The 11039-nt window shown below is 39.1% G+C and overlaps 2 protein-coding genes across 4 annotated transcripts in view; both read left to right on the plus strand.

Moving 5' to 3' along the window:
* SYDE2 (synapse defective Rho GTPase homolog 2) overlaps window positions 1-3337 on the plus strand; it is a gene marked incomplete at its 5' end in the record, with an annotated part of 39159 nt that extends 35822 nt beyond the window's left edge. The window contains 1 exon segment of the mRNA XM_027772256.1: window positions 3206-3337. Coding sequence (XP_027628057.1) covers window positions 3206-3226 — 21 coding nt within the window.
* Window positions 3338-7545: 4208 nt separating this feature from the next.
* MCOLN3 (mucolipin TRP cation channel 3) overlaps window positions 7546-11039 on the plus strand; it is a 166990-nt gene continuing 163496 nt past the window's right edge. For all 3 annotated transcript variants that reach the window (XM_027772257.1, XM_027772258.1, XM_014588166.2), the window contains exon 1: window positions 7546-7619. The gene's annotated coding sequence lies outside the window, so the exon portion shown is untranslated. The remainder of the gene's footprint in view (window positions 7620-11039) is intronic.

An 11039-nucleotide genomic window follows, 5' to 3' on the forward strand; every position in this document is an offset into this window, starting at 1 on the left:
CACTGGGTCTGGGACTCAAACCACAGTCAACTACATGGGAGTCTAGCTACATAGCCATTACACAACTGCCGGTCCCCCTCCTTCTTTTTTTTAGTTTAATTATTTCATAGGAGAGCAAGAGTAAGCACTCCCAAAGGCCTTGAAACCACAATATAGCCCCAGCCTCCATCAGCTCCATATTGTAGACATGTATGTGTGCCCCAGCTCAGGAAAGTCTCTGGATTCAAACCAGAAACCTTCCTATGTGGGATAGCCTTGTAGAGTGTTAGGTTTTTTCAGGTATGCTGCCACCATATGACCCCTGTGGGCTTTTTCTCTTCTTTCCCTTTTCCTTTTTTTTTTTTTTACTTAAGAGATTTTTGCCTTAGGGCATGTGTACTCACCTAGAAGAGAGAGAGAAAGACAGAAACAGTGAGAGGGCAAGAGAGAAATCACCCCCCAGGCGGAATGGCCATGCCGCAATCCCTTTTCCCCTCCTGGGATCTTGGGCACTCATGCATATGTGCCCGGTGTGAGTTTTAAGCCACTGGGTCCATGACTAGAACTGTAGCTGGCCATGTGGGAGTCCAGTGATGGAACCAATATGCCATCTGTTGGCCCCCTCTTATAAAAAATTGCCATAGGGCATGTATGCTCTCTAGAGAGAAGAACACTCCACAGTGGGCATGGTCACACCATATCCCTTCTCCATTTCTCCTTCCTGTCAGGCTGTTGGCCCCCTCTTATAAAAAATTGCCATAGGGCATGTATGCTCTCTAGAGAGAAGAACACTCCACAGTGGGCATGGTCACACCATATCCCTTCTCCATTTCTCCTTCCTGTCAGGATTTTGGGCATTCACATATATGTGCCCAGTGTATTTCTCAAGCCTCTGCGGCTGGAAGTCAAACCACAAAGAGCTATGTGGGATCCAGTACTCTAACCACTGGGAAACACAGTTGGTCTGGCTCTTTCTTAAAATCTATTTTTCTTTACTTCCTTGGTGGCATATATGCCTTTCTCCTCCCTCCTCCATCCCACCTCTTCTCACCACACTACTTCTTTTGCCTGCCATCCTTTCTTAGATACCTTCTGCAGATCCTGTTCCCTGTTGACCTCCAAAATGCCAGTATGCTTTAGGATTTTTTCCTAGGCCTTCTCTTATCACCTCCTGATGATAAGATGAATATAATCTCAGTCATTACCAAGGCTTCACTTACCATCTTTTTGTTGATGATTTTCATTATCCGTGTCTCCAGTTAACCTTTTTCCTGAGCCTCAGATTTTTATATCTAGTAGCTTTGAATCCCTCATAGGTAACTTTAAGCTGAGCATGTTCAAAATGAAGCACTACACCCTAAAACATGGTTTTCTTCCTTGGTTCTGTATTTCCTGGATGTCACCAGTAGCCACTTAGATGCTGAAGCCCTAAGCCCATGAAAGAAATATTCTTATTCCTCCTTTTCTCTCAGAATTACACATGCAGTTTTGAATTGGCAGTCCTGCTTTGAGAATTTGTCCTACAGACATGCCTGCATACACAGAAATGATGTACAAGGTCTTTCATTGTGCCTTGGTTTGGAATAGCAGAAGATTGGAAACAATTCAAGTATCCATCTGTAGGTGACTGCATAAACTATGGAGAACGTCCGTACATTGGGACTATCATGTGTCTCTAAAATGTTTGAGGAAGCTTTCTGTGTACTAAATAAATCTCAGGATATGATGTTAAATGAAAAAGCAAGAAGTAGAATAAGTCATATAAGCTAGTTTTTATGTAATAAAGAGGGACAATATATTATCTTTATTTATATAAACAAACACTAGAAGGATGCAAAAAAAAAACTAATAAATCAAGTTACCATTAAAGTTTTAAAAATTATCAGATGGGAAGCTTCCTGTATGATCATGTTTAAGTTCAGACTAAACTGTCGAACTCTCAGCTAAACTGAGAGCATGTTCTGAATCAATATTTTATAGAGAGAGTCAGTTCCATGGCATGGTGGTTAAGGTAGCCAGATCTGGTATAGTCATTCAGGTGGTTCAGGCTCCAGATGTGGAAGCTTAAGGAAAAATGCCAGGTGCATGTGCATGCATGCCTAAAATCCCGAAGGGAGGGAGAGATGGTGGAGAAGGAATTGTAGTGTGATCATTCTCTATGAGGGGTGCTTTCTCCTCTCTCTCTGTCTTTCTCAGGCAAGTGCACGTGCTCTCTTACCAAAAAAGAAAGTATAGAGGCCAGCAGGTGGCATGGTGTTTGAGAGCACTGGACTCTCACATGGCTGGTTGTGGTTTGAGTCCCGGATCTGGTGACTTGCTTTCTCACTTTCTCTCTCCCTCTCTCTCTCTCATGTTGTCCCTTTCTGGTCAAGTTAAAATAAATAAAATTAAATAAAATAATTATTAAAAAAGTAATTGTTTTTTTTTTAAAGTATAAATATTTAAATTTTTTGTGTCAGAAATACTCCTGTGATCACATTTTAGCCTTTAGCTCTTACCATGCTTTTTATGTAATTATCACTACTATTCCTGTTTCCTCTACTATAATGTCTCTTAGTTCAAAACCACTTCTGTTGATTTTGGAATTGACTTCTCTCATACTATAGTGACAACTCTGATGTTTTCTGTTTCTGTCTTTTGGTTTCATTTGTTTGCTTTTAGGGAATGACTTTTAACTTTCCATATGAGAACATTAGATTATCCAACCATCCAGTATATCCATAAGATACTTCTTCAGTGTTAGAGAGGAAATACATATCATATTTGCAAGAGCTTTGGACCAAGGGCACTCTTTCATAATCAGTTAGATGCCTTGGAACTAAATGAAAATTTACACTTAACATTAGTATGCCTTGCTTGCTTTTATTCTGTTTTATGTGCTTTTAGAGGAAATTTTTATGGGGAAAGGGGTAGCATTAATAGGGTATATATATCAAGAATAGCTTGCTTTATGATAAAAAACCTTATATGTGTGGTAATTGGAAATGGTGGGCATTTTTAGCCTGCTTTTCCAACAAAAATCAATTACCAAGGCAACATAAAAGAACACAAAATGCTAGTGTTTTGTTATAATACTTTCTTTTTATATTATTGTTTTTATTGTTGTTTTTTACTCATATTAAAAGTTGGCTATAATAATACTTGAATTCTTCTTAGAAAATTCACCATAGTTCTTCATGTTACCTCGAAGACCAAGCGACACTTGTCTTTGATTTGTTTTCCGAAGGTGTTCTTAAAGATTATTTAAGAGAACTTCCTTCTCCTCTGATAACAAAGCAACTTTATGAGGCTGTATTAGATGCTATGATGAAAAGTCCTTTGAAAATGTCATCTAATGGTTGTGAGAATGACCCAGGTGACTCTAAGTACACTGTGGACCTGCTGGATTATCTGCCTGATGTTGAGAAGGTAAGCATAACTGGTATACATTTTTTTCTGAAAACCAGCTAATGAATTATATATCCTTAGCTTCAGAGCTACAAGTATTTTATACATTTTGACAGTTGTGACATTCATGGGTTTATGCTCTGCTTTTACTACCTTTTAAATAGAGTGAATCTAAAATTGCTTCTTCAACACCACCATCAATCTAGAAAATAGTTATCTTTTTGTATGTGATTTTAGTCTAGGCATGAATATTCCTTGTAAGTTTTTAGAGTGCATTGTTATCTTATTGGTAAGATAATATATGCTTATTATAGAAAAATTGGAATGATATAGAAGAGTGTTATTACAATGATCAATATCCAACAGCATCTGTAATTATGTATTATTAAATATGATAACTTGATCTGTGTAGCCTAGCCTTAAAACTTAAGCAACAGCCCCCACCTCCATTTCCTCCTTGCCTCTTCCCACTTTTCCCATCCCCAAAATCTGAACCTTGGGACCAGCATTCTCAGGGATGCCTACAGAAGATATAGACGGATGGCTGGGTCAGCAGAACTAGTTGTAACCTAACTTTAGCTATTCTTCCTTAGAACAGAATGGAAAGGAAATAAGAGAGAGATGGAGCGAGGAGGTTTGTCTAGATGAGGCTGACCTTTATCTATATTTTTTGTCATGTAGGGGCAGAAAGTGCAAGAAAAGCAGGTAGAAACTTTAAGCCCAGTAACTGCCCATAATTCACTAGTTTACTGTGGTCCCCTGTGCTTTGTCCAATGAGATTAGATTTACTTGTCCTTTGGGTGAGGGGAGGGGAATGGCTAAAATGCTGAAACAGAAGAGTGAGGTAGGGTAGAAGAGGGAGGGTGAAGAGGTAGACCTCTAGGTAAAATTATTTTTATTTTTGGGACCAGCAGTTAGCGTAATAGCTATGTTGCTGGACTCCCACGTAGTTGACTGCAGTTTGCGTCCTGGACCCAGTGGCTTAAAACTCACACCGGGTGCATGTGCGTGCGTGCCCAAGATCCCGAGAGGAGAACGGAGGAGAGGGGATTGCGGTGTAGCCATCCCCCCGGCGGGGTGATTCCTCGCTTTCTGTCTCTCTGTCTCTCTCTGTCTGTCTGGCGAGTGCACACACCCTATAGCAAAAACCTCTCCAAAAAAAATTTATTTTTATTTTTAAAAATAACTATTTTATTTAACTTAATTTATTATATTTATTTATTTTAATTGGACTAGAGAGGAATACAGAGAGAGAGAGAAAGAAAGAGAGGGAAAGTGAGAAAGCAAGTCACCAGGTCCAGGACTTGAACTGCCATCAGCCATGTGGGAGTCCAGCACCCCCAGCCACCATGCCACCCACCAACCCCTCTAGGTAAAATTATTAATTGCCATTTTTTTTTTTAAGTAAAGAAATGAGTGTCATAGAATTTAAATCACTTGCCCAAAGTTATATAGGGTTTGTGAGTTTCATAGTCTGTCACATGAATTTAGGTCTTTTTGCCCCTAAAGCCCATGTTATGAATATCCTTTCTAAAATGCTGTGCAATCAAAGGAATGACATAATTTATCACTATTTTATCACGTATAATATAAGAATTTGAGTCTATTTGTATATATCCATACAGAGAACTGGCTTTTCAGTTAGGAATATAAGCATCCCCTCTTATCTGTGGGAGATACGTTTCAACACCCGCAGTTGGACCCCTGAAATCAAGGATAGTACAGTTCTGTGTTACACCATGTTTTTTCCTGTGCTTACCTATCGACGATAAAGTTTAACTTCTAAATTAGGCACAGTATGAGGTTGACAACAATACCTAATAATAAGCAGAACAATTATAATGCTGTACTGTAATAAAAGGTATGTAAATGTGGTCTCCCATTGTACTGAACTTGCTTATTTTCAGACTGTGATTGATCACGTTTAACTGAAACTGTGGATAAGAGGGGATAGACTCTCAGAAGTAGAATTGTTCCATCGAATGATGTGAACATTTTCAAGTTTTTTTTTTTTTAAAGAATTATTTTATTTAACTTTGTTTATTATTATTATCATTATTGTTTTCCAGTTTGATCAGAGAGAGACAGAGAGAGAGAGAGGAAGTGAGAAAGCAAGCCACCAGGTCCGAGACTTGAACCGTGGTCGGCCATGTGGGAGTCCAGCGCCTTTAACCACCATGCCACTTGCCAGCCCCAACGCTTTCAAGTTCTTAACACCTATTTTCATACTACAATTCCAAAGGACACAACAGTTACATTTTTAAATTTATTTTATTTCATCTTATTTAGTAGACAAAAACAAAGTCTCTAGGGACCAGCAGCTAATAATATATATTAGCTAAGAAGCATATTGACCTTTAAAAAAATATGTCTTTCGGGAACCAGCAGTTAGTGTAATGGCTATGTTGCTGGATTCCCACGTCGTCGACCGCGGTTTGCATCCTGGACCCGGTGGCTTAGAACTCACGCCGGGCGCGTGTGCATGCGTGCCCAAGATCCCGGGAGGAGAATGGAGGAGAAGGGATTGTGGCGTGACCATCCCCCCTGGGGGGCGATTTCTCACTTTTTGTCTCTATGTCTCTCTCTGTCTGTCTGGTGAGCACACATGCCCTATAGCAAAAACCTCTCAAAAAAAAAATGTCTTTCAAACTCTGGATCATTATAGAAATTGGCCATCTTTTTTTTTTTTTTTTTGGAGAGATTTTCACTGTAGGGCGCGTGCGCTCGCCAGACAGACAGAGAGAGACATAGAGACAGAAAGCGAGAAATCACCCCCCAGGGGGGATGGTCACGCCACAATCCCTTCTCCATTCTCCTCTTGGGATCTTGGGCACACACGCACACGCGCCCGGCTTGAGTTTTAAGCCACCGGGTCCGGGACACGAACCGCGGTCGACTACGTGGGAGTCCAGCGACATAGCCATTACGCTAACTGCTGGTTCCCAGAAATTGGCCATCTTTTAAATGATTAGTTACATAGATTTAAGTATGGTAGTGCCCTAGTTAAAACTTCGAATTTATGTGTACTTAAAAATGAGCGCTTTTGTCCTAAATGCCTTTTCTATCACAGCTTCTACCATTGTCATTTTAGAGGAAGGAAAAAAGGCAGTAATGGGTAATGCATTTTCCTATGGACTGAAAATTAGTATGCATTTATGAACATTTTATATACGGTATATATTTTTGTAAAGAATTATTTTTATTTAACTTTACTTATTCATCCATTTTAATTTAATCAGAGAGCAGGGGGTGGGAGAGAGAGAGAGAAAGTAAGAAAGCAAGCCGCCAGGTCCAGGACTTGAACCACAGTTAGCCATGTGGGAGTCCAGAGCCCTTAACCACCACACCACCTGCCGGCCCCCAGGGTATATTTTTTAATATAAAGAATTGTTTATTGGGACTAGCAGATGACATAATGGTTACGACACTGGACTCCCACGTAGTTTACATCAGTTCAAGTCCTGGACCTGATCGCTTACAACTCATGGTAGGTATATGTGCGTCATGCCCAAAATCCTGAGAGGAGAATGGAGGAGAAGGGATTGTGGTGTAGCCATGCCCCCAGGGGATGATTCTTGCTTTCTATCTCTCTTTCATGTGAGTGCACATTATTTATTATAATTATTTTAAAATTTGTTATAGGGCACATGCATTCACCAGAGAGAGACAGAGAGAATGAGAAAGGGAAATGAGAAAACAATCCACCAGCTTCTGGGCTTGAACTATGGTTAGTCAAGTGAGAGTCCAGATCCTTCAAATACTATGCCTCCTGCTGACCCTCTAGAATGTATGTTTTAACCGTTTAATGGGTTAACTTATATCACTGGAATATAATTTAGGCCCTGTGTGATGTTTCTATAAGAAAGTATGTTCTAGAATCCAAACATCCAACTTAAGCAAACCTTTGAAGCAACCCTTTGAAAAGTGACAAGATGCCTGCCTGTATTTTCTGCTATAAATTGTGTCATTGGACTTGCTCCTCTATGAATATATTAAGTAAAATGAACTTAATTTTATTTAGGCAACCCTGAAGATGTTGTTGGATCATTTGAAATTGGTGGCTTCTTATCATGAAGTGAATAAGATGACCTGCCAGAATTTAGCTGTGTGCTTTGGACCAGTATTATTGAGTCAGAATCAAGAGACGTACTCCCACAATAACAGAGTCTTTACGGATTCAGAAGAACTGGCAAGTGCCTTGGATTTTAAAAAACATATTGAAGTTCTTCATTACTTACTCCAGCTTTGGCCAGGTAAGTGGTTCTATGGAAGTATTTTATGTTTTAGGGTTAGGAGTTTGAATTAGCTAATCATTAAATATGCCCATATGTGATTGAAAAAAATCTTTTGTAGATTTCACTTTTTCAAATAATTATGAAATGATACCTACGTTTTCAATTTTTACCATATGAATTTCCTGCCTTTGCTGATAATATTGTAGACATATAGATCAGTGTACACATTTTGGATTCTGTCAGATCTGGATTTGAATCCTGGTTGTACCACTTGTTAGCAACCTGAACTTGGCAAATCCTAACGTCTTAGAGCCTCAGTATCATCTTTGTCATATGGCTTTAATAATATGTTTATAGACTTTATGTGAGGATTAAATTTAAAAATTATGTATGTGAAGTGGTCAGCACAGCTCTTGCCTTATAATAAGGTACTCAGAAAATACTAATTTCTTTATCTTCTCATTTTTAGTTCAAATAGTATGAAACAGAATTGGTTTTTCTCTTTAAATAAATTCTTTTTCCTGATATCTTCATTCAGAGGCATTCTTCAAATTATTCCAGCTTGGCAATTATCTTTGGTATTTCCGTCTTTTTTAATCTATCTTTTATTCTAGCTAATAACTGAAGTCTGACAATTATTTTCCTAATAGATCTCTTTTTTTTTCCTTTTTCACTCAAATTAAAAAGAGTTGTTCCCCTCCCTTCCTCTATTCCTTTTTATATTCTGAACTTTTCATTTTATGCGTTGTTTTTAAATTTTGGGAAAGATGATTTGCTTGAGATTTCTATTTGAAAAATTATGTCTTTGAAGTAAGCAATTAGAACTGTAGTAAAGCAGTATTAGAAGGTAAAAATTAACCTACCAGTAGTTTTCAGATTGCCTTCCACCAAGCTCTAGGGTTCTTTGAAATCACTTTGGGACCAGATTGGTCATGAGTGGGGGAATAGAATGAAAACACACTTCTCTTTTGACCAGAGCCATCTTTTTTTCACCTATTTTATATGTTGTATTTTCTTTTTTGCTTTTTTTTTAAAAAAAAAATGTTTGCTGTAGAGCATTCACACTCACTGGAGAGACCGACAGAGATAAAGGAGGAGGGACAGTGAGAAGGCATACCCCAGGGGAATGGCCACACTACAATCCCTTCTCCATTCTTCTCACAATATTTTGGGTGTGTACATACATGTGCCTAGTATATTTTTTTTCTAAGCCACTGGTCCAGGACTCTTAACTGGAGTGTAGCAGGTCCCATATGGGATCCAACTGCTTTAATCACCATGCCACTGGCTGTTCTTGTATTGGTCTTTTACAAAATTTTTTTTCTTTTAAAAATAAGTTGGGGGGGGACCAGCAGTTGGCATAATGGCTATGTCGCTGGACTCCCCCGTAGTCAACCGCATTTCGCGTCCCTGACCCGGTGGCTTGAAACACGCTTGGGCGCGTGTGCATGCATGCCCAAGATCCCGAGAGGAGAATGGAGGAGAAGGGATTGTGGCGTGGCCATCCCCCCTGGGGGGTGATTTCTTGCTTTCTGTCTCTCTGTCTCTCTCTGTCTGGCGAACACACGCACCCTATAGCAAAAACTTCTCAAAAAAAAAAAAAAAGTTTGGGGACCAGCAGATGGTTTAATGTTTACATCACTGGACTCCCACATAGTTGACTGAGGTTCAAGTCCCAGAACTAGCAGCTTAAAACTCATGCCAGGTGTATATGCGTGTGTGCCCAAGATTCTGAGAGTAGAATGGAGGAGAAGGGATTGCAGCATGGCCATCCCCCCAGGGGGTGATTTCTCGCTTTCTGTCTCTGTCTCTTTCTGTCTCTCTGTCTCTCTCTGTCCAGCAAGTGCACACATCCTATAACAAAAATCTCTCTCTTTTTTAATAATTATTTTATTTAACTTTATTTATTTATTAAATTTAAATTTGGGAGTGGGAGAGGGAGGAGTGAGAAAGCAAGGCACCAGGTCCAGGACTTGAACCCTGGTTGGCCATGTGGGAGGCCAATGCCCTTAACCACCACGTCACCTGCTGGCTCCAGCAAAAATTTCTCTTAAAAAAATAGATTTGTAGTTTTAACAAGAATACTAAAAATTACTTTTAAGCCACCTTTTCATTTTACAGATGACTAAGTAGATTTAGACAGTGTAACTCCTGGATCTTTACTGTACTACATTTGCCATGTTGCGTAGATTTGAGGTAGGCTTTTTGGAAATAGTATCCATTTACCCCTAATCCATTTTATTTATTTTTCTTATTAGATTATAAATTTTGCTAGGTTAATGATTGTATTTTGCTTACTCTTATATTCCCAGATGCTAACAATATGCACTCAATGTATTTTTGATAAATAAGGTAATTATATTATAGCTAAGAGACTAATAAAGTAGTAATTAAAATAAATCTGTTGGTAGAAAACAAGATAAGGATAAGTTAAATGTCTTAGTAGTATTATAGTTTGAACTGTATTTCTTTACTTCATTCTGTTGAAGGGAGGTAGTCAACAGTGGTGAGAACACCAGAACTTTTCTTCTGGGGTTAAAATTAGTCATTTTTGGGACCAGCAGATGGCAGAATGACTACACTGCTAGACTCCCATGTAGTCAACTGCAGTTCGAGTCTTAGACTTGGTGGCTTAAACCTTATGCTGGGTGTGTGTGCGTGCATGTCCAAAATTCCGAGAGGAGAATGGAGGAGAAGGGATAGTGGTGTGGCCATCCCCCTGGGGGGGAATTTCTTGCTTTCTTTGTCTCTGTCTCTCTGGTAAGCACACATACCATATAGCAAAAAAAAAAAAAACAAAAAACAAACAAACAAACAAAAAAACTCTAAAAATAAATAAAATTAGTAATTTTCTTTGCACATTTAATATAAAATCATTCTGGCACCAGTAGGTTAAAAACCAGTGATGTTGGAACCAGCAGGTGGTGTGGTGGTTAAGGCACTGGACATTCCCATATGGCCAACCATGATTCAAGTCCTGGACCTGGTGGCTTGCTTTCTCACTCACTTTCTCTTTGTGTGTGTGTGACTCTCTGGTCCAAATGAAATAAGTAAATGAGTAAATAAAATGAAAAATATTAAAAAAAAAACCAGTGATGTCGACTTTTTAGAAATTGAAATTTTAGTCTAAAAGAGATAAAAATACCAGTTTAGTTAGTTTCTTAAGTATTCTCCAAGAAAATATACAAAAATAACATTTGAATAAGGTCTGGGTTAAACAGTTTTAAGAAGTTAGTAACAGGGGGAACCAGCAGTTAGCGTAATGGCTATGTCGCTGGACTCCCACGTAGTCGACCGCGGTTCACGTCCCAGACCCGGTGACTTAAAACTCACGTCGGGCGCATGTGCGTGCGTGCCCAAGATCCCGAGAGGAAAATGGAGGAGAAGGGATTGCGGCGTGACCATCCCCCCTGGGGGGTGATTTCTCACTTTCTGTCT

This window comes from Tupaia chinensis, unplaced genomic scaffold (genome assembly GCF_000334495.1).
Source record: "Tupaia chinensis unplaced genomic scaffold, TupChi_1.0 Scaffold000263_1, whole genome shotgun sequence".
Classification (NCBI taxonomy): Eukaryota; Metazoa; Chordata; class Mammalia; order Scandentia; family Tupaiidae; genus Tupaia; species Tupaia belangeri.